Genomic DNA, 24,151 nt, shown 5'->3' on the forward strand with positions numbered 1-24,151 from the left:
AAGACCAGGCCTTCGCATTTGGGGTGTGTAGTCCAGTGGTTGGGAAGGAGATGTGTCCTAGGGGATGCGGGGATGGACAGGGTCCACTGGATCTAATGATGAGCAAGGGAAACTCAGATGGTAAGGACATTTACCACCCAGTAGGTTCTAACTGGCCACTTGCAACTTAAAAAAAAAAAAAAAAAGGCATTCCCATTTTGAAACTTGCTGCAGGCACTTGTTCTTGATCTGCCTTTGTCCCTCTGAAGAAAGATCTGTCTCATTCAAGGCTATATAACTCAGCAGTAGAGCAGAATGAAAGAACAGGGTAAGGTTGGTTTAGGAAGGAGGCCCAGTAGCCAGGCCCAGGTCAACAAGAAAATTCTGAGAGATCTCAGGTCTTTTACTTATACTCTGCCCATATCCAGAAGAATACACAGTGCCTTACAGTTAAAGAAAGAGTGTCACTAAATCTGTAGACCTTGCACAGAATAAGCCCAGAAATGCATCAGGAGCCAAAGGAAAAGGCCAGGCCAAGTTACATCAGTTTGTTTCAGCCTGGTATCAGCTTGACTCCCAGGTGCTCTCCTGGAAAGGAATATCTCAGGACTCAGACATCCTGGGTTCACGCTTTGCCTCTGTTCTTAATAGCTATGAGACTCCAAGAGAATGATGAAATCCTCTCAGCCGTAGATTCCACACCCCAAAATGCTGGGGCTAAGTGTAAGTATCCCCTGCTTTTTGAAAGTTTGCATTCTGCCCCTTTGCTTTCACGAAAGACCTTATGGTGGTACCTGTTTTCACGAACCACAGAAATCCAAAGGGGATATTGCTTTCATGAAAAAAAAGGTGGAAAGCAAGAACCGCACTCAGCTGTTGCTTTGCAGCAAGTCCGTCTAGAGGCAGCACATGAGTGGCTGCACCAAACCCCTTCCTGGGGACTCCACTTAGCATCTCAGCATCAAGCTGCCGGAGCTTTGAGCTGTGCTTTATCCGTGCTTCATCTCTATTCTGTGCATCCCTTAAAGATGTGTTGTGAGGTATCAGAGAAGCCTGAGAGAGGTTGTTTTTGGGGTCTGGGAATGTTCAGAATTTTTTTTCCATGTAAAATAAGTGTCATTACTTCTTTGCTGTATGCCATTTGGGATTAGGAAAGGTTTCATTAGGAACGGTCTACTGACAGATTGCAGAGGAAACCTAGTCCTACTTCATAGTCTTTGTGTTAAGTGAAGTGATGAATGTAAAGTCACCAGAGCTTCATAAGCAGGCCCTTTCCTCTTCCCAGAGCAAGGAGGTTTCGGCTGGACCTTTCTGACAAGTCCCCAAGATGGAGAGCCTGGCTCCTGACTGCCTGCAGCCTTTTCAGCCCACCCCTCCCTCACAAGCCCCAGCAGATGATTTCCTGCTTCACATTGATTTTGATCTTATCTCTCCTCTGTCTGTGGTTGCACCTTTCCTGTAGTTCAGGACCTGGCCCATTCTCTCCAGCCATCCCAAAGCCTTTACCATCTCCTCCCCTCCAGCTCCAGTTTAGCACATACCTTATCAAATGCCTGCTCTCCACAAGGAACTTAATGTCACTGTCCTTCTTCCCAGTCTTCAGAGTCCTTTGTTTTACTTCCCAGGCACAGGTGTCCTGGGCTGTCTTCCCCCACTACTTTGGAAACTTTATTCAAATCTTATTTTTCTGGTCTTACCTGGCATTGTGTTTCCTGCAGCATCCAGGCCCCTCTCTACCCTGTAGAGGACACCATCCTTACCTCTGTGCCTTTAGGTTGGGTCTCAGACCACAGAGCTAGTGCTCAGTGGATGTTTGGTGAAGTGAAGGAAGGAAGAAAGAGGCAGCACCAAGTGTGTAGGAGTAGCCTTCCTCCCCACACCTGGTTTGCAAGATGGCCTGTCCTCTCTCATCACATAGTGTGTTGGTAGACACGGAAGTGTCCAGAATTTATCAGTCTCACCTTGATCTCTTTGCACCCTCTCTTTCTTTGAAGTATGTGAAAGGATCTGGTCACTTTGAGAAATGCCCACCCATGCCTACCCTCACACTGGTGTATTAGCCTCTCTTGGAGTCCGTTTTCATCTTCATGCTGATGATTCCCAAGTTCGGACCTACCCCTCAGATTCTGGGGCCCCACACCATACCTCTAGTTGCCTGTTAGATGTCTTCTCTTGAACGTGCACAGACCTCAGAAAATCCCCTTACCCAGATCTGATCTCAACTTCCTGCTGCCTGCAAACCCACTGTGTCCTTGGACCCTGTGAGCAAGTGGTCATGGTGTCATTTCCCTCTCTGCTCCTGTATCCCATCTGTCATCAGGTCTCCGATGTCTGCTCCTTCCTCTCTGTCTCCTTTGCCACCACTCTCTACTCTCTCTTGCTTAGACTATCCCAACACCTCTTTTCACACACACACCCCCACTACCCCAATCCTTTCTGTTTTACAGACAGAAGGTAAAACTGCAGATTTCCCTGATGGAAACCAGCAAGGTGGCATTCAGATGCCTGAGCAAGGCTTCTAAGATCTTTCCCCATATGCCTCCTGATTCCCCTTCTCCCTCAGCTCATACCACCTTCCTCTAGCATGGAAAGCTTCTTATTCAGTGGTCAGCCCTTCACCCACCGTGGTCCCTGTCACTCTTTGGCCTTTGCAGGAAGTGTTCTTCCTCAACTGTCCAACACTTACTCCTGGTTCAGGTCTCAGCTTAGTATTCCCTTCTCTGAAGAGCCTTCCCTATCATCCTCTTATGCATTGCCATAGCCCCATGCATGGCCCAGCTCTAGCACTTGCCACAATTTTCCATTTACTTGTTTTCCTCATCACCTTGACAAGTACCATGCATCAGGTCTGCCCCCCCACACTGTCGTGTCTCCACCCCTTGCAGAGAGACTTGTGTATAATAGATGCCTATTATTTGTTGAATGAATGAATGAATGAATGACTTTCTTTTCTGTGCTGACTATATCCTAGCCAGAATGAAGGTGTTCAGATCTTGCTTGGTCTTTAGATAATATTATGCCCATGCTCTGTATATTCTTTTTGTTGTCCTCTCATGTCAGAGCAAATGTGGGTCTTGCATATAACTGGTCCCTCCAAGAAGACTCTCTCTCAATCAGTGGTATCATAGGATATGATATTCTTCATCAGAACCACAGACTTTAGGGCCCTGGTCTGGGGCTAGATTAGCTCAACCTACAGACAGCTTATGGGGCCTGAGTGAATAAGGATTTTGCTAAGTTTTTAAAAAGAAAACCACTGTAGACTGGAGGGTCTTGGAAGATGACCTAGGAGGTGAAGCTTGAGTGGGGCTCTGAGGGATGGATGAGGATGCATGGAGGTTAGGAGGGTGGGGAAAGAAGGAATTTATAGGTGTAAATTAACCTGAGTGATCCAGTTATTTACCTTGGTATCCAACCAGCAGACCTTAAAAAATGAGTGGCCTGCAAGAAATTATTTACACAAATCCAGAATAGAGGTTATGTCTGGGGGTTGCAGAAGAGTAGTTTTAGTAACTCCCTGTTTTATCAGCTAGAAGATAGCTCAAGACTCTTCATACTTCAAAATGCAGTGTGTGTGTGTGTCAGAATTTTTTAAGTTTCAAGAATGTTAGTAGCTGTGACTAAAAGCCCAGTAAATAAAGCAACAGATGATGTGATCCTATCAGATGTGAGTGAGGCTAAAAAGTTTCTCAGGTGATGAGATTTTAACTAATCTCCTATTTTTATTTTTGATACCTATACTTTTTTTTTTCACCATGTGCGTGTATAATGAGGGGGGAACATATTCCACACTTCCTCAGGCTTTGGCTGCATGGGTTGCCATGGAGAAGCAATGGGTGTCAAAGGAAAGTGGCTCTTGCTCTTAACCCTGTCAGCCCTACTGCTTCTTTATTGCCATGTGGACCTGTATAGGAAATGTCACCTCCCCGAGAGTCTCAATGTCCTGGTGTGTTGGAGGGAGATCGTAAGAGCTACCTCATAGGATATTCTAAAGTGCAAAGCAGATGACAGGTACAAAGCACCTGGCACATAGTTAGTGTTCAGTAAATGCTCATTGCCTTTCGTTCCCTGAAGAACAAAGCAAACATGTTGGTATAGATTCTCAGTTCTAGGGAAAGACCCTTAGAGACCATTTAATCCAACCTCTTCATTTCGTTCCATTTAAATTGTTCTTAATTGCACATGATAAATCAAATAATACAAATGAGTTTATGATGAGAAACATCATTCTTGGCTCTGCTGCACCTCTCCCCACCTGTATCCCAGTCCCCAAGGCAACTTGTAATCATTTCTATTTCTGGTTCTTCTCGTTGTTCTCACCATAATGCTGCTTAATAATAGGATAGCTTCTATTTCTTAATTGGCAACTGTAGACAATACTTATACTCCCTAGTTGGAAAGATGAGATTTTTAGCTGATTTAAATCTGTCCTCTCTCTTCCTCTTTAATATTTTATTATGTTACTTATTACTTCTGTTGCTTCCTTTGGAATCAGAGATAATATACTTATACCACCATTGCTGCTTTTAGTAACATTATTTAGTATCTTGACTCCTTTCTGTGCAAGATGAGGAAATTAACACACACAGACACACACACACACACACACACACCCCGCAACTTCCACTTCTAACACTTCCACCTCTTACCTCGCGTCAGCTTCACTTTTACTATTATATGGTCAAAGCTGTATTTTTGTAACGCTTGTATTTTCTTCTGCATCTGTAACCTGTCCTTAAATGTAGCTTAAAACAAAACAAAACAAAAATATATACTATTTACATTGTTAAGTCTGTACAGATGTTATTCCTTGCTAGATCAAGTGGCATGCTAGGATTTCATTTCCTTCTAATTCCAGTTCAAAACCCTCAAAGCTCCATATTTTAAAGGTAAAAAGTAGGTACTTCCAGAGGTTTTTCAAATTAATTTAAGTAATATATGTTCAATATAGAAAATTCAGTAGATAGGGCACTTGGGTGGCTCATTGGTTGAGCATCTGCCTTTGGCTCAGGTTGTGATCCTGGGGTCCTGGGATCTAGTCCCATATAAGGCTCCTCTCAGGGAGCTTCTTCTCCCTCTGCTGTCTGTACCTCTCTCTATGTGTCTCTCATGAACAAATAAATAAAATCTTTTTTAAAAAATTCAGTAAATATATACAAGTAAGAAAAAACATAAAGAGAGAGGGATAGAAAATTAAGGACACCTGAAAATCCCACCACACATTAATGCTTCATATAATTTATATAGAGTAATCAGTAAAACTGAAGAGAAAATACTTTCCTTAGTAATAAAAGGAAACATGCAGGCCTGCATAATATGGGCCCACACCCCAAATAGGAGAGACTCTGTCCTAAGTTTTAGTTCCCTTATATGCTGCAGATATTCAACTGTTTTTTAAAGATTTTATTTATTCATTCATAAAAGATAACAGAGAGAGGCAGGGACACAGGCAGAGGGAGAAGCAGGCTTCATGCAGGAAGCCCGATGTGGGACTCGATCCCGGGACTCCAGGATCATGCCCTGAACCAAAGGCAGACACTCAACCACTGAGCCACCCAGGCGTCCCAACATTTAGCTTTTTTTGCACGTGCTTACTGAGCATTTGCTATCTATGAGACACTGTGCTAACTATTGGGAATAAAATACGGTCAGAATAAGACATTGTCCCTACCTTCATGAAGGTTAAATTCCAGTAGGGGGAGGTAGACGTTAATCAAACAGTCATGGGTAGGCAAGTATACAGTATAAAATAAATTGAGTTCAGGTGTTGAAAAGAACTTGATTCTTTGAGGACACATGACAAAGGAATGTGCCCAGGCTCAGACCCCCCTTTCTTGAGGGGGTTAAGAAGGTCTCCTTTGAAGGAATGATGGTTGAATTAAGATGAAATTCTCTGAAAGGAGAGTGGGAATTTATGGAGCAAAGAGAGTGTGGGCAAAAGATAGGTTAGGGAGCATTCCAGAGAGAAGGTAAAAAAAACTCTATGATGGGTGCACAGATAGGGCATTCAAATAACAAAAGCTGTTATGGCTGGAGCAGAAGGAACCGGGAGTGAATGGAGAAGAAACCCATACTCAGGGCGCTTCACAGGCCAAGGGTTCCGGGGGCACAGTGGAAGTCCAAGTGTGGATCCTTTAAGATAGATATTAGATAAGGAGGAGGTTGACCGTTAGCATGGATACCCACAATGGAGGCTTGTTTGCCTCCCTGACATAAGACTTTATGTCCCCTAAACTGGACATTTTAATTAGTTGCAATGACCTCATCTAAGGAATGCCAAATAGATACCTTCCCCAAAAGGTGCTGCGAGGTGTGTAGCCACCTCACTATGCAAATGACCACATAGCTCATCCTTTGGGACCTTTCAGGCAGACACTTTCCCACCTCTATTAGGAAACACACCCTTCTGTCTTTCCTCACCTTCATTAGCAAATTGCATTAAGAGGTAGAGAGCACACAGAAAGCATGCCACAAGGAAGCCTCCACTTGCCCCAAAGCACCTCTGATCCTATAGTTGTTAACTGGAGGACAGGGGGATGTATAGAGAGGGATAAATGGAACACTTTTGTCCCTCCCAAAGAAATCTGGAGAAGCTCATCATGTAAAATGAGTAAAGCAGTAACATTGCTCCTGTTGTAGAGGACCCAGAACATTCCTCTCCTCCATCCCCTGAGGTGGTACCCAAGGTCAATTTTATTCTCATTATTAAAAGAACGAGCAAATTTTCTAGTAAGAAGACATTTGTAGGAGCAACTGAAATTTTTGGAAGAGAAGAAGAAAGAGGAAAATTTGGCAGTTGAAACTATTGTAACCAATCCTCTGCTGAGAATACCTACATAGTTCCTCATCGCACTTCAGAAAAATCCAGTCTTCATACCACTCCTGTGATTCCCAGCATGGTATCTCTATGGTCCAGCTTACCTTCTCCCCCAGGGCCTTTGTACTGGAATGCTCTCTTACCTCATATCTGCATGGCTGGCTCTCTCACTTCATTCCATCTTCTTTCAAATATCTCTCCCTCAGAAAGATTTTCCCTAACCACCCTTCCTCAAGCAGTCCATTCCCCATGCCCAGTCACTCTCTAGACTCTTACCCTATTTTCTTTTATCACTATCTGAAATTTTCTGATTTGTTTGCTTGTTTTTATCTGTCTCTATCAACCAGAACATAAATTCCATGAGGGCAAAGATCTAGTCTAACTTGTTCAACATCATATCTGCAAAGCCTAGAACAGTGCCAGGCATTCAACCAATATCTGTTGGGTGAGTGTATGTAATGATATTCTCATACTTGGAGGTTGGTTATGTGGCTAAACAAATTTATTCATCTAAGAAAATATGAGATAACAAATATGCATTCATTAATCAGTTATTGAGAAACTGTTATACTCAGTGGGGAGAAGAGGCAAAACTAGAGACAGCACCTCATGCTTAAGGAGTTCGGAGCATTGTGGTGGTCAGTGGGAAGGAACATAGAAAGAAGCAAAAGATATGAGGACTTAATGGTCTTGGAAAGTGAAGAAGAGAGAGAAAATGAGCCTCAGATTTTAGGCTTGGGCAGATAAGGAGATGATCATGTCATTCTGGGAGCAGAGGAACCCCAGGGAGAAAGGGAAGAGGTCAGCTTTGGAAATGTTGAGGTGTGGAATATCCAAGCAGTGATATCCAGCAAGGAGTTAGATATCCAATCTGGAGCATGGGATTGGTGACAGGAGCCATGTCCTTGATACATACAAACCCCCAATACTTACTCAAGAAAAAAATGGTAACCTGAATGGTCGTGTGTCTATTAAAGAAATTTTATCAAGGACATGGGTCCTTTCGCCAACCCCAATTCTAGACTTGGGGCACTCAAGTGCCCAATTCTGCACAGTTGCTTCCGGAATACAGAAAAGAAGGGATTTCTTCCCAATTTGTCTTAGAAGGTCAGCATTATCCTAATGCCAAAATCAAAGGCATTTAAGAAGAAAACAGCAAATCAGTGTCCCTCGTGAATATAGAGTAAAAATAAGCAAATACAATCCAGCAATGTATAAAAAGGATAATGCATCACAACCAAGTGAGGTTTATTCCCAGAATGCAAGGCTGGTTCATCATTGAAAAGTCAAACAATGTTAAATAGTAAATTAAAGAGTAGCCTGAATGACCCATAAGCCAAATTTTAGATTATATGATGAATCCAAGGACCTGAGTTGAGAACTATCAGTACTAGGTTATTTGATTTAGTGGTTATGAGAGAAATAGTTTAATTAAGAAAGAGGGAAATTTTCCCCTCTGGCTAAGAAACTGAGAATTACACTCAGGTCAGTCCTTTCGAAGGGTTCACTTGTCTTTTCTCTGCTAGCCTCATTTCAAGGACTGACCTAGAATATAAAAGGAGTTTTGGGGTTCCCCTCTTGAGCAGCCAGCCTTCCAGATTTCTAGGATGGCATATTCCAGCCATGCCTGGGTGAGGAAAGCCAAGAGCACTCACAATCCTGATTTTCTCACATGCTTAGGATCCAGGAGTGCCAGAGTTGAATGAAGCCTGGATCTTACCTAATCCAAATCCCTGCAGTTTAAAGAAGAGAAACCACGAGCCATGGAGGGTGGCTTCTCTAGGTCCCCTTACCCCATCTTCTGTTCTGAAATCCAGTGATTGTAAACTGATCCCGGGACAGCAAACCCATTAAAACCATCTCTTACATGTCTGTCCTCCCCAGACTTTCCCCTCTTTTTTAAGCTGTTTTAAAGCTCACTTCTATGCATAACAAGTCACCATCAAAACATATCTGTCCTGGGTTCTAGTTTCTCTTTTCTCACTAGCTGGTGTCTGGTGTGGAGAAAACCAAACAGACACAGGCTTTTCACAGAATCATCTGCATCAGTGGATTGGCAGATTGACCCACCACCTGCTTTGAGCCTACAAGCCTCACAACCAACCAGACAGACAAAGAGTCTGGGGCCCATCATTTCTCTTCAATTCCTCTGTCACTCATTTGAAATCCTCAACAAATTCCTTATAAGATTATAATGAAAATGTATTGCACACTCCTGACGTGCCAGGGACTATGCTGTACGGTTACACATTCTCTCACGCAATCCTTACAAAAACTCCTTAAATAAGTACTGTTCTGGCCCTCATTTTGCAGATAAATAAATAGGCTCAAAGAGATTAAGCAACTTTCCTGAAGTTCCATAGCTAATAAGAGGAAGAGCCAAAATTTGAACCCTGGCTGACTGCGGTGCTCATGCTCAAGGTTTTAGGAGTGAAAATTCTTTGTGGTTTAAAATGTGACTTGTTTTCCCTTTCTTTCTTCTATCTCTGTTTGCAGTCTCAGGAGGAAGTCTGTGATTTGCTCCATGCTGCACCCTTCCAGAATATCTTACCTAGAGTCTACATCAAAGGTAAGAAACCACTAACAACAGCTACATAGCCAACTTGCATTTGAACTTCATGCTCCCTTAATCCCAATAAACTCAAACCTGCAGTCAGAAAGGCAAAAGGTTAAATAAAGCTTTGGGCAGCTATTCAGTATTCACAGAATTGCAGAATTGGAAGTGATACTCCAAGCCTTATTTCTTGGTGCTTCTAGATCATCCCTAGTGCATTCCTGCCTAGCCTTGGTTTAACTCTTTTGAATGATGAGGAACTCACCACCCCACAAGGGATATATAATCTATCACTGGACAGAGAAAACAGAATGTTTTTCCTTATAATGAGTTCTGATCACACTTTAGAATGAAGGAGAACAGTTCTACACAGTCCATGCATGTTTTGGACACAGATACATCACCGGTCCTCTCAGAGTTTTTCCTTTCTCAGTTCCCCCAGGGCACCCTGAATCTCATTTTCTGCTCTGCTGCTCCTTTTGCAGAAGGGGAGCGTCTGGAGGTCCGCATGAAACGCCTGGAAGCCAAGTATGCCCCGCTTCACCTGGTCCCACTGATAGAGCGGCTGGGGACCCCTCAGGTATGATCCTTCCATCACAGACTCTGAGAACCAAAAGGAACTTTCAAGGGAAAGCATTTGGTCCAACCCCCTCATTTTACAGGCAGGGAAACTGAGGCCCAGAGAGACAGTGGGGAAGAATGTCTACAAAGCCTGTTAGTGGCAGGGTCACGTCTGGAATGAGATTTGCTGTTTCTCAGGCCTGAGTTCTTTTTTCTCACCTGTATCAACTATTATTCCAAGAAACAAGGAAGTCAGACAAGTATCTAATATGCTCCTGTTAGGTATTGGGAATTCTACTAAATCCTCTCTGAGAATTAAAACCCCACACACCCCAAATACCAGCAGTTCACTTCTGTATATCTTTGCTAGAAAAACATTTACGGGAACACAGATGTTTACTATAGCATTGTTTGTTAAAATAAAAAAAAAAAAAGAGAGAGAAACAACCAGTAGAGGTTGTTATTTGACTAAATAGCAGGTTTTAAAGTTATCTGAATGCTGACTACTGGCTACATAATAATGAAGAGGAAAGATGAGATCTAGGTGCGACAGTGTGGACAGATCATAAGTGCGTGGTCAGGGGAAGAAAGCACACAACAAAAACCTTTCAGTGAAACTTTTCCTAAAACATGACATACTCATGGTCTGTAATGGCGACACTCTCTGAAGAGAGATGAAAGAGACAGAGATAGAATGATGACCACAGGAGACCTCAGCTTTATCTGTAATGTTCTAATATTTTCAAAAGCAAATAAGCTCATATGTTAATTCTGTAATTAAAATGAAGTTTTACAGAGGTGCCTGGCTGTCTGAGTCATTCGAGTATGTGACTCTTGATCTCAAGGTCATGAATTCGAGCCACACATTGGGTGTAGATTACATAAAAATAAAATCTTTGAAAATAAAATTAACTTTTCCAAACCAGTACCAGTTGCTATGAACATGGAGATGAGTAGAGCAGGACTCCTGCCTCAGATAACTCAGAGACTGTGGCAAGAGTCAGGAAAGAAGAGAAGAGAGGAGGGAGGCAACAAAAGCATGTGCTGGCTCCTTTCAAACTGATTTGAGTAACTGGCACATTGTAGAGAGGCTGGGGGAGGAATTCTGAAGGAGGAGAACTGGGGCATCCTGGTGAGACAAGCTGGGGTTGTCTGTTTTATTCACCTTTGCCAACTTTTTAAAAGGTTTAGGATTCAGATCTTCTCTTGGACTTGCATTCCAGGGATCCTCTCTGTTCTTATCACAAAAGCTGAGGAGTCTGAAGGACTCACACCCTCAGCAGGGGGCAGACGGCAGCCTCTTCTCTCAAAAATCAGGGCAAGTATCTGGAGCACATCTCAGGACCCAGTCTGCTCAGGTGTCACGCTGATGAGCAACCCTCGCCAGACCACCTGCGTGCCACCCACCTCCTACTGGAAATGGTGACTAAATGTTCAGTGGCATTTGGGTTCTTTGAGTCACCACAGGGAGAATTCAGATCCTGTGGAGTACACACATTTTCTTTTTTGGCCTTGAGAGGCTGAACAGAGGAGTCCTCTAAAGATTTCCTTTTAGGGAGAAATCCCCCAAGCCAGTGAGCGACATATAAATGTGTCTGCTCTGTTATTGGTGTCATCCTACAAGAATCTGGCCTCTCGCACCCAGGGTTTGGCATGTGTTACCACTTAGAAGACTGTGAATTCCTTCCCTGTTCTGGTGAACACCATTTCCTTGGGACTGATAGAAATCTCCATTTGTCAAATGCCGAATCTTTAACAAACAAAAGCCTAGACATTCTGCTGGAGAGGAAGTACCAGTTTTCTAAGGCACCCGGCCCTCAAGGAATAGCCCAAAATTTAGCTGTCTCAGAGATCAAAGAAAAGCTAATGAAATATTACCTTCCAAGCTAGCTGGGATTCAGGAGACTCACATAATAGCTAAGTCTGTGATGAGGAGGTTTTGACAAATAAATGTTTAAAGTCAAGAGGTTTTAATGGTGTTGCACTGTTTGCATTTATTTCTGGGACATGCTAAGGTGCTATCATGGAAAGCAGGGAGCCTCATCCCAGCTTCCCACTTGAACCAATGCATAATCTGGTGTTAGACAATGTCTCAGCCTTTGTCTCCCCACCTTTGAAATGGGCTAACACATGCTTTGCGGCCTTCATTAAGCTGCCTTTTATGAGGGATGCCTGGGTGGCTCAGCAGTTGAGCACCTGCCTTCAACCCAGGGCTGATCCTGGAGACCCCAGATCCGGCTCCCCACAGGGAGCCTACTTCTTCCTCTGCCTCTGCAGAGAGAGAGAGAGTCTCTGCCACTCTCTCTGTGTGTCTCTCATGAATAAATAAATGAAATCTTAAAAAATTTTAAAAAAAGAAGCTGCCTTTCATGAATGTTATGATAAACAAGGACAAGTAAAAGACTTTTAAAAAACACAAAGGATTATATAAAGGATTATCAAGGTATCATTCTCCTCCAAAGGGTACTAAATGTAATCAGAGTATTCTGTGCAGAAATTTATTTCCACATTTATTTTCACAATGCTTTTTCTATTCCCTTGTTAACTCAGAGAAGGATGGCAGAAGAAGAAAAATCCCCCCCCCTCGCTGAGTAGAATAGAAAAGAAATGGATGAGATTTATGTGAAACACACACAATATATATATGTACATCACACCAAGTCTCAAAGTGGTGGCCTTTGCTGCAAATAGTCATTAATACGCTTTTTCAAAGCAAGCCAAAAAGGTTAAACACATCCATAAGAAAAAGGACATGGAAGAAAACTGACACCCTAAAAAGTATAAATGCCAACAGCGAGAGTGTACAAGGAGCAGACTTGATGCAGCTTTCTTTTGGTCCAGTTGGCTACTATGTTGCAAAAGCCTTTTAAAATATGTGCCCACTTCCACTGTGGCGTCCTACTCCTGAGATTTTATCCTAAGAAAATGATCAGAGACAAGTGTTATGTATAAGGATGGTTGCTTAAGAATTGTCTCTAATAATGAAACTTGTATACACTTTAAAATAACCAGTAAGAGTAGAAGACTCAATAAATGGTGATCTATCAGTGGCCATTTTATGTAACCATTAAAAAATTATGTTACTGAAAATATTGAAGGAAATGGTTTTGTAAGCTGCTGCTATCCAAAGAGAAAAAAAAAAGATAGACAATATGATCCAAATTCTATTAAATATAGACACACACACACACACACACACACACACACTACATTAACACAAATCACAGATCGGTATTTTAAGATAACCTGATTCCTAGGTAATGGGGTTTATGGGAGATTTTTATTTTCTTATGACTTCTTTGAAAGTGGTTTTCCATATTTACCCAAGTGACTGTGTGTTACTTTTACAGTTCCCAGGAGAAACTGAAGGGTGAATGATTTTCTGAGGAAAGGGCAAAGCCCTTAAATGTTTTCCATCAGGGGCCCTTTTGGTTGGTCACCAGAGTTCAAAGTCTGTCGGTAGATTTATAAACCCCGTTGCTAATTTTTAGTTCCCACCATGGTTGTCAGGCCCTGGGGATTGATTCAGACTAACTAGATGCACAGGAGATTAATTAGTAAACCAGAAGTCTGTGTGTTAATTTATGAAGAATATTCATGACTTGAGAGCAATATGGGTCCTTTATTTATCTACTGACCATCTTCTCTGTACCAGGCACTCTCTGAGTGGAGAGCCCTTTCAGGGTCCAAATACCAGCGTAAAGTGTTGCCTAATGTAAGAACAGAATCACGTACTAAGTTCAGGATTTTTTTTTAAGACCTATTTCTAGCCAACTGTGGCAACTCGAGTGGTCTCATCTCTGCTCAGGAGCTTTCTCTGCCTACGGAATCAAGATGAGTCACCATGAATCCAGGGTTCCCTCTCCTTCATGCTTGAAACACATGTTGTCTTCCCTAATTCACGTTTTTTGTCGTAGACTTCTTTCAGTTTATGGTTGTCATGACAACTAAGCTCATGGCCCATTTTTCTAACACGCCCCAGGGTTATGTTTCCTGATTTATTTCCCCCTGTGGATTAATTTAGAGGTTGCACTCCTTGTAGGGGTTCCAGAGTGGGACCTTACAGGGAGAAGTCAGGTAGGCTTCCTCCAGGTACTCTATAAAATGAGCTCTCTGGAGAGACTTCCCTCTGGAGAGCAGACCCCATGAGTGCCCTATGGGCCTCTCCGTCTCAGAGGCCAGCCTCCTCTAGCCATGTCCCTAGCTTTCGAGACCTTACTTTGACTTAGAATTTTAAAATCTATCTACTATTTGCAAATGGTTTTGAGACTTCCACCCCCAGACATTTTTACTCATAATGCAGACAGTAATGTGTTTTGATGTGCTTGTCTAGTGAGCTGATTATTAGTTATGCAATAACCAGGACCCAGATGTGAAGCCAGTTTAAATTATTAATAGAGATAGTTTACAGTGGTCAGAGGACTTCTAATGGGAGGAAATGATCCTGTAAAATCAGTGGCAAATTTTAAAAGACTAACATATGCTTATTGTAGAACATTCAACTGTACAGGAATATTTAAAGTAAAAAGTGAAAATCTTGCCTGCTTCTCCAAGCCCATCTGTTCCACAGTTGACATTTCCTTCTAAACTAGTTTATACACACACACACACACACACACACACACACCCCACATATAGTTTTGTTTGTTTGCCTGTGGATGACATGTTGTTGATGGGGTTTTTTGTTTTTTGTTTTGTTTTGTTTTGTTTTCTTTGCAGGAATACTTTTATATATGCTGAGCAACTGGTTTATTTTTCCCTTTTGGACATTAAGTTAATCGACTGTGTCCTCCTTCTTGGGTGGTTGGGCAGTGCCAAGTTTTTGATGTATGGCAAGTCTTTTGGGTATGATCCCATTCCTGGTTGTTGTTGATGTTTTTAATAGGATTATAGCATACATCCTTTTCTGAAACTTGCTTTTTATTCACTTAACAATTTAATTCATAGATCTAGACTGTCAGGATGTAAATCCCAGCTTTTACCACTCATTGGCTGCCACTCTGAACCTCAGTTTCTTTATCAGTAAAATGGGGATGCCGATGGCATGTATTTCCTGGGGTTGGTATGAGGAATAAATAGTTCAGAGCAGGGCCTGATGTATTATACACACTCTCAGTAAGTGTGAACGACTCAATCTTTTCAGTGGATACATAGCATTTCATTATGTGGTAGACTGGGATTTTTTTTAGTTTGACTCTTCCTCCCTGATGGCTCCTAGATTTTATTTACCACAAGTAAGTCTTATCACAAGACTCCCTGCTACTGCACTAGGACCTACAAAGTTAGTGCCCAGCTCTGGGTGAGATGTCCAGGTACAGCCAGCCCTAGGGTATGGGAATCTCTGGTGAGAGGTGGAAGATGGGGTCTGGGGTGAGGATAGAAGATTTATGTACTTCTCTGTTCCCAGCAAATCGCAATCGCTCGGGAGGGCGACCTGCTGACCAAAGAGCGGTTGTGCTGTGGCCTGTCCATGTTTGAGGTCATCCTGACACGCATTCGGAGCTACCTGCAGGACCCCATCTGGCGGGGCCCACCGCCCACCAATGGAGTCATGCATGTCGATGAGTGTGTGGAGTTCCACCGGCTCTGGAGCGCCATGCAGTTCGTCTACTGCATTCCCGTGGGGACCAACGAGTTCACAGCTGAGTGAGTACCCTCGGGGAATGACGAGTCACCACCCAGCTTCCATGTCTCCCCCCACCAAGAGTCACCAAGCTACCAGGGCTCAACCAGAAAAGTGATCAAGGACAGATTGTCTGACAACTATTTATTGAATACATACTCTGTGCCAGGTGCCAGACAGATACCAGTGCTGAGCAAAAGTAGATGGTTCCTGGCCTCATACAGCAAAGGCAGGAAGGGCAACAGGTGCCTGAGAAGAGAGCTGAGTGGGTTATTGGAATGTAAGTGACATAGTAGAACTGAGCCTTGAACATTGCCTGGGATTCAGCTCTTAGGAGGTGAGGACATTCCAGGAAAAGCAACAAGTGCCTCCTCAGGAGAGCATCATGCCCTAACTGCTCATACTAGCCTGGCTTGTGAGGCCTCTACTCTTGAAAACCAAGAAACCTTCTAAAGGAACCCAATCTTGTCATCAGAAAAGACAGAAGCAGATTCCAGTTCTTCCTTCCCTCACCCAGCTACCCATCAAGAGTAGTGCAATAAAGAAGGCAGACAAGGTCTCTGCTCCAGGAGCCAAGAGCCCCTGAGAATGAGCGAGTAAGGCCAGAGAAGGCTTCCCTGAGGAAGTGCTGTTGGAACTGGGCTGGGCTGAGCAAGCTGTTTCCAGAGCAGCTGCTGGGCCTGCGCTTCTAGCCAGAGTGATGGGGAAGCAGGGAAGCCTGCCCAGGGGGGCTGCAGCTGCTGCTCGAGGATAAGAAAAAAAGCAGAGAGATGACCCCGCAGCCTCTGGACCTGCCCAGGATGCTGTTGAGGGCTTGCGGCACACAGGCTGAGCTTCCCAGACCCAGAGGACTCGCAGCCCCCACGGCCCAGCAGCAGCTGCTCACCCACACAGCATGCCCGTCCCTGCCCGCTCAGCCTCCACAGGCTTGGTCTGCAGGTTTAAAAGGGTCCTTCACTTCACAAGCATTCCTCTGGCTCCCTTACAGAGGCGAGACAGATTTTCATCCAAATTCGAATCAGCCACAGAAATCTCAAGGAATGGTTGAATTTTTTCCCTCCAAGTGTATACATCATCAGTGGCCGACAGGCTGGCACCTCTCTGTGGTTAGAGAGACTTGTAATATATCCATAGTCCCTGGATCAAAGCAAATGTATGCTCAGGTCTTACCTTGCACCCACTTTACAGATTGAGAGGATTGACCCAGGGACTGGCTGGCTCACTATCTACACTCCTGGCCCAAAATGAGGATCTTCCCCCACCCTCCCCTGCCCTTCATTCCAGCTGCTTTCTCTCCTCACTCCCAGGCAATGTTTTGGTGACGGTTTGAACTGGGCTGGCTGCTCCATCATTGTCCTGCTGGGACAACAGCGTCGCTTTGACCTGTTTGACTTCTGTTACCACCTGCTAAAAGTACAGAGGCAAGATGGGAAGGATGAGGTCATTAAGAATGTGGTAAGCAGCTAAGGGCTGGGGCCTGGGGAGTGGGGCCAGGCCTGACAAGCAGGCTTTCATCTGCGAAGGACGGTGAACTGCTTATGGAGGCCAAGTCCCCACACCACAGGTAGGTACAAAGATGCTCAGCAGTCGGGACCTTCTTGTAGGAAGCCATGAGTCACTTGCTCATAACCTGCTGGGATGAATCAGGTCACCCTGCAGGGCCGGGCCAGGCTCCAGACCTGAATTACCCCTGCCTTGTGCCAGCCAGACTGCTGATGCTGGCACTGCAGCCACACAGACTGTCACTGAACACAGAAGTTGTGCCGGTACAGGGATGGGAGAAGCATCATCATAGGGTAAGCAGGGCTGCTGTAGGGGCAATTGAAAAGGGCTGTCTACACTGAGCTGAGGCAATGGGTGGTCAGAGAAGGCCTCCCATGGAGGCAATGTTTAGACTGAGTCCAGAATGACCAGCAGCCAATAAACCAGGCAAAACATGGGGTGCAGGGTGGGGAGGATATTCCAGACAAGAAGGATCAGCTTGCTGTAGCATAGGCCCAGAGACATGAAGATGTATGGCTGGAACAAAGAGTTGGGTCCCTAGGACCAGCCGAAAGGAGGAGGAAGCAGAAGCCTCCTCATAAAGGGGTTCTTTGGCCATTATGGTAAACTATATCTAAGCATTTGAACCATCGTTAAGTGTACAGTGTGGTGGCAGTAGGTTCACTCACACGGTCATGCAGCCATCACCACTATTCACCTCCAAAACTTTCTCAGCTTCCCAAACTGTGAAACACTACACCCACCAAACACGAACCCCCAGTCTCCCCTCCCCAACCTCTGGTAACCACCTAACCCTAACTTCCACCTTCCGTGTCTAGGATTTGATGACTCGAGGTCCCTCATCTAGAGGAGTCATACAGTATTTACCCTTTCATGACTGGCTTATTTCACTTAGCATCATGTGTTCAAGGTCCACTATGCTGTAGCTTGTATCAGTTTTCTTCCTTTTGAAGGCTGAATAATGTCCATTGTACGTATACACCACATTTTGTTTATCCACTCATCCATCAGTGAACACTTGAGTTGCTTCCCCTTTTTGGCTATTGTGAATATGCTCCTGTGATCATGAGTATACAGATATTTGTCCAAGCCCCTGCTCTCAGTACTTTTGGGTATCTCCCTACAAGTGGAATTGCTGGATTACACGCTAATTCTATTTTTAATGTTTGGGGAACTGCCATACTGTTTTCAGTAGTGGCTGCACCATTTTACATTCCTACCAGCAATGCCTAAGAGTTCCAGTTTTTCCACCTCCCTCCTAGCATTTGGTGTTCTCTGGAGTTTTTGATAATAGCCATCATAATGGATATGAAGTCATAGCTCATTCTGATTTCAATTCCCATTTCACTAATGATTTAGTGATGTTGAACGACTTTTCACATGCTTATTGGCTGTTTGTTTTCTTTGGAGAAATGTCCATTCAAGTCCTTTGTTTGCTTTTTAATTGGATTGTTTTGTTGTTGTTATTGTTGAGTTGTAGAATTCTTTATATATTCTGGATATTAATCACTTATTTAATATTTGAGTTGCAGATATTTTCACCCATTCTGTGGGATTGTCCTTTCACTCTGTTAATAGTGTCCTTTGATGCAGATAAGTCTTCAATTTTGATGTGGTTTGTGTTTTCTTTTATTACTTATGCTTTTGGTGTCACGTCTAAGAAATCATTGCCGGGATCCCTGGGTGGTGCAGTGGTTTGGCGCCTGTCTTTGGCCCGGGGCGCGATCCTGGAGACCCGGGATCGAGTCCCACGTCGGGCTCCCGGTATATGGAGCCTGCTTCTCCCTCTGCCTGTGTCTCTGCCTCTCTCTCTCTCTCTCACTGTGTGCCTATCATAAATAAATAAAACAAAACAAAAAATTTAAGAAATCATTGCCAAATTCAATGTCATGAAGATTTTTCTCTGTTTTCTTCTAAGAGTTTTATAGTTGTAGATCCTATGTCTAGGTCTTTAAACCACCTTGAAGTTTGTTTTTTTATATTGTATATTATATAAAGTAAGGATCCAGCTTCATTCTTTTGCATGTGGATATCCAGTTTTCCCAGCACCGTTTATTGAGAACACCGTCCTTTCTCCGTTGAACGGTTTTGGCACCCTTGTTCACCCTTGTTAAACATCATTTGCCCATATATGGAAGAGTTTATTTCTGAGCTGTCTATTCCATTGATCTATAGGCCTGTCTTCATGCCAGTGCCATATTATTTTGATTATTGTAGCCTTGTAGTAAATTTTGAAACTGACAAAAGGTTTTATAGCCAAGTTAACATTTGATTGCTAAGCTCTGGAAACCCACAGAAGGTCTGTAAGCAAGAGAGTATCCTGATCATTGAAGCATCAGGACCCTGGACCCCAACCTCACTGAATTCTCTTGCTCTTGCTTTTTATTTCTCTGTCCCCTCCTCCTGCCCCTAACCTGCACATCCCTGTCCATCTGCAGCCCCTGAAGAAGATGGCCGACAGAATTAGGAAGTACCAGATCTTGAACAATGAGGTTTTTGCCATCCTGAACAAGTACATGAAATCCGTGGAGACGGACAGCTCCACCGTAGAGCATGTGCGTTGCTTCCAGCCACCCATCCACCAGTCCCTGGCCACCACCTGCTAGGTGGAAGGTCCCGCAGATCCTTCACCTGGAGGAGAAGAAGCAGCAGGAGAGAGGAAGCCATGGCCAGCCTGCAGGGGCCAGCAGGGTCTGACTGGACAGCACATGGGATAAGCCTGGAAGCAAACAAGAACCTCCCCAAACACATCTACACCTCCCAAGGGCTGGGCCTGTGCATGCTCTCCCATGACATCTCCATGGTGGTTTTTCCATAGCGTAAATGAAAAAAAAAAAAAATGAAAAGAAACAGGGCAGTATGTGCTTTTTCTTTTCTTTTTATCCCTCAGCTGTGTTAAGAGCCCTAGTTTCACCCCTTCTTCATCTCACAGCCCTGCCCCCCCATCCGTGGTTGCTTCTCAAGACCTCCTCCCAGATGATAACCTCCTACTTGGTGCCCACATGTGACCTCAGGAGGGAAGTCTTAGTGCTGGAGACAAGAGCATGGCTATACCTCAAGATATCAGTCTGACCTGACAGGCGTGTCCCCATTTCTTGGCTTCTTCCCCTCCTCTGGCCCCTTACCACCAACAGTACTAGTGGACCAGACGCTGAGAGCCATGGAAGACAAAAGACAAGGTTCCTGGTACTGGCACCGTGATAGATGGTGTTGGCTCTGGGCCTTCCATGAACTCCCCAAACCACACTCCCCTCTCAGGGTGCTCCAAGGGAGAACTCAGAAATGCATTCACAGCTGTATCTCACTGAGTGGAATTAGGGTAGGAAGATGGTCAGGCCTGCTGTACAGAAGCAGTATTTATTGACATAGCCAGGAATTCCCTAGCCCCGAACAAAAAACTCTTAGACCATCGCAGCTTGATGAGGAAGTGGTTCTTTTATTCATCAAGCAAATACCGTGAGTAGCTGGACACTGGGAATGCAGCACCGAATGGTTCAGCTGTACTGCCCTTAGCACTAGCCGGTGACCAAATTAGGGACCACTTCTCTGCACAGACTCTCATCAAGGCAAACTCCCACTAGAAAGAAATTATTAAGAGGTTATTTCAACAGAAGCCCAAAGCATATTGGGGTCAGGGAGGTAAGGAATATAAGTAACACTTGTCAATGAGGTTTTAATACCAGGATACACTCCCAGAAAAGGAATCCTGTGTTGGTGAATCGGGACTTTCATCGTCCTAGAAGCTGAAAGATCCTTGGGATGTTTTATCTCTTGCTCTCAACGTCCTTAGTGTTCCTTAACTTAGATTTTGAGGCATGTGGCATTGCTCACAGGGGCATACCTACTTCGATTTCTCTGAACCAAAAGTCTTTGCAGAATGTCTCATTACAGAGCTTCTCTTCTTCAAAGGGAGCCTGTGACCCTGAGCTTGTAAGAAAATATAAAGTGAGACATTTAATATCTCTCCACCAACCCAGGTAGGCAAAGAAAGGAGAGAAAAATAGAACGGCACTGATCCCCTCCCTCAGGGCAGATAAATGGAAATGATAACCATTAGTCAGATGGCCCATTTTAACCCCATGGAAAGAGCAAAAACAGTCCATAGCGAGAGGGTTGTGTGATACACTCTGCTTACCGGGGAGGAGACAAGTGGGGCTCACCAAGTGTGCTCCAAGAGCCTACATCAGGATGTCCTGAGACGAGCACATTGGATTTCTGGGCCTGACCCCAAACCAATTAAGTTTGCATCTCTGAGAGTAGCAGGGAGATCTGCACTTCCCACAAGCGCTCTCAGTTGTTGTGTTGCACATGGAAATCTGAGGACCACTGCCATAGAGGGTCTCTCCACTCCCCACCTTGGACTTTGAATTCCCTCTGAGCCATGAAAGAAGATATTTGTAGGGTAGGAAAACTACCGCCCAGGGTGGAAACTGGCAGCCTCCTGTCTGGACTTGCCACTTATCCTATTCTGATTTTTTTGTTTTTTCCTCTTGATGAGCATAGATGTGTCCCAAAGGCGAAAGGGAGAGTCTATGCCACGTGGTCAAACATGCCTTCCAAAACCACATTAAAGTCTCTAAGCACCAGTGTTCTGAATCTTCACTCCTGTCTGGGGACAGTGGGTATTTCAGATAGGCGACCAACTATTAAATCCTAGAGTTTATTCCAAATCCTTGACCATTGCTTTTGTGGAGATTTGGATCATCCGTTTGATGGGATTGCTTTTTCAACAGCCAGCCCCTAGGTCCTGCATTCGTAAACCTGAATCTGACCCCCTCGGTAGAATCCTATTATCTTCAGGAGATTGGACCCTGGTAAACTGAGGTCTTCACCTTAAGGAGAGACATTTCATTTCCCTCACTCGCTGGCAGCATTTATTTATGAATACCAAACAGGTTTAATATTCTTTCCTCTCTGATATTCCTGCCACCTTTTGATTTGATTTTTTGTGTGTGTCTAAGAACCAGGAAAAAAAAATCTTAGGTTTTAAAAAGTTTTAAAAAAAATTGTTTCAGAAACTGTCAAATGTACCATATTTGTATTAAGAGTTGTTGGGGATTTTTGTACAATGAATTTACATTTATTTATGGTGACTTCTATTTACGCTTGTGATCAAATAATGATGTTAAATTCTTAAACCATATTTGCTATGCAGCTGAAGATGATATTTTGCTTTGTATTTTGGGGTATCTGTGTTGAGTTGATAAACATTTCCATCTCCATTAAAACTGCTTCCAAACCAGCATCTTGGCCCTGATTCCTGGTCTTATTCCAGGGCTCATGGATCTGTGGAAGGTCACATGAACACTTGTGACTAAGGAAACATCCCAAAAGAGAATGGAAGGAGATAGGGAATAGGAAGCAGGTCAGTGCATCCTAAACTAATGGCTTGTTTTGCTTTCTCCTGGGGGCATGACCTTTACCAACTGACTTACACTGGACAAGATACAGGCGGGTAGTTCCTGCTCTTCAGGATTTCATAGTCTCACTGAATGATCCCTTGTTTCAGAGGAAAGATGGGAACTAATATTTAACAAGACCTGATGTGTTCAGGCACCGTGCTAAAACCCATCCCTCCATTTCTTCGAATCAGCCGCAGCCACTCTGTATGTTATAGATCCCACCTTGGAGAGAGAGGCTCTGCAGTGTGTTTCCGCACAGTTACTAAGTGACAGTTCTGATTTGAACCCAGTTTCAAAGCCTGAGCTTTTTCTCTCATGCTGGCATGAACTGATCAGCCAGGCCAGACCCCGAACCTAGACGTAGGGCCACTGGACTTTTCAGGGTTTTGGGTGAGTACGATAGAGCAGAGCCTGGTATCAGGAAAAGGCCCAGCATGGGGACAGGGAAGTTCCCAGGCTGAAGGTACCTCTCCCCCTCATCAGAAAGGGTGACACCAGAACACTAGAAGGTTGAGTTTAAAACCAACACCAGTACTTGGAGTCTCATATTTAATGGAGCAGCAACTTTCCTAAAGATGAGTCCTAGGGCATTATGACTCCCCTTTGGCTCTGGCCTTGGGCAGCCCTCTAATCTCTTAGGGCGTTGGTTCCCTCTTTTTCAACTTGGACAAAATAATCTGAGGTCCCCTCCAGCTTTACTATCCCGATTCCCGATAATGTCCCAGTGGGGTACTTTGAGGGGCCTGACTCACAAATTTGCAATCTTTTTCAGCCATGTGTCACCACCTTCCAAGGAATCTCATCATTATGGGTTGTATATTTGAGGTGGTGTAGATGGGATGCAATTGGTATAGTCCTGAGAGATGCTCAGTGAAAAGGGGGTTCTGTGGCCATGTGGGTTTGGGGAACGCCTCACGCTCTTTCCCTTCTTGAAGATCTCCAGTGTTGTGAGTCCTGCGGCACCTAATCAGCCTAATCAATAGCACCACATTGCCTAGTGGCCATGACTTCGGGAACACCTTTGTCTGCAACACTAGTGACCCTCTCATGGAACATGCTTTGAAAAATACTGGCCTAAGAACATAGAAGTCCATGTTAGATGTTTACAAATAACAACAACAAGACTCCCAGAGGAGAAGGACCACTGACTCACAGGCAGTCATAATGCCTGGGCACAATCTGGGAAGCAGGGACCTGGCAAAATATTGAAGGATTTCAGATGGAAGGGAGAAAACATTTTCACAATGGGAGAGAATTGGGCAGCAGAACATATTCATGTGCTAAGGCTGCCATAACAAAATCGCACAGACCCCATGGTTTAAACAACAGAAATTTACTTTCTGGAGGCTAGAAATCCACGACCAAGGTAACATCAGGGTTGGTTTCTTCTAAGAGTCTCTCCTTGGCTTTTATTTATTTTTTTTTAATTTTTATTTTTTTTCTCCTTGGCTTTTAAATGCCGCCTTCTCCCTTTGTCTTCCCAGGGTCTTCCCTCTGGCTGTGTCTGGGTCCTGATTTCCTCTCCTTAGCAGGACACCAGACGTATTGCATTCAGATGCATTCATATGGCCTCATTTTGCCTAACCTACCTTGTTAAATAAAGGTTTTTGTCTCTGTATACAGTCCCATTTGGAGGTACTGGGGGCTAGGATTTTAACACAGGAGTTCTGGAGTGGGGGACACAATTCATAACACTAGGGAAGAGAAAGTCT

At 44.1% G+C, this 24,151-nt stretch overlaps 1 protein-coding gene across 3 annotated transcripts in view; it reads left to right on the top strand.

Annotated features, from left to right (window-relative positions):
• CYFIP2 (cytoplasmic FMR1 interacting protein 2) overlaps positions 1-22,280 on the top strand; it is a 124,364-nt gene extending 102,084 nt beyond the window's left edge. For all 3 annotated transcript variants that reach the window (XM_055325158.1, XM_055325159.1, XM_055325160.1), the window contains exons 27-31: positions 9,293-9,365; positions 9,836-9,930; positions 15,319-15,557; positions 16,842-16,989; positions 19,476-22,280. In XM_055325158.1, the coding sequence (XP_055181133.1) occupies positions 9,293-9,365; positions 9,836-9,930; positions 15,319-15,557; positions 16,842-16,989; positions 19,476-19,643 (723 nt within the window). In that variant the 3' untranslated portion in view covers positions 19,644-22,280. The remainder of the gene's footprint in view (positions 1-9,292; positions 9,366-9,835; positions 9,931-15,318; positions 15,558-16,841; positions 16,990-19,475) is intronic.
• The last annotated feature ends 1,871 nt before the right edge of the window (positions 22,281-24,151 follow it).

The sequence above is a fragment of the Nyctereutes procyonoides genome, unplaced genomic scaffold (assembly GCF_905146905.1).
Source record: "Nyctereutes procyonoides isolate TBG_1078 unplaced genomic scaffold, NYPRO_anot_genome, whole genome shotgun sequence".
NCBI classification, from domain to species: Eukaryota; Metazoa; Chordata; class Mammalia; order Carnivora; family Canidae; genus Nyctereutes; species Nyctereutes procyonoides.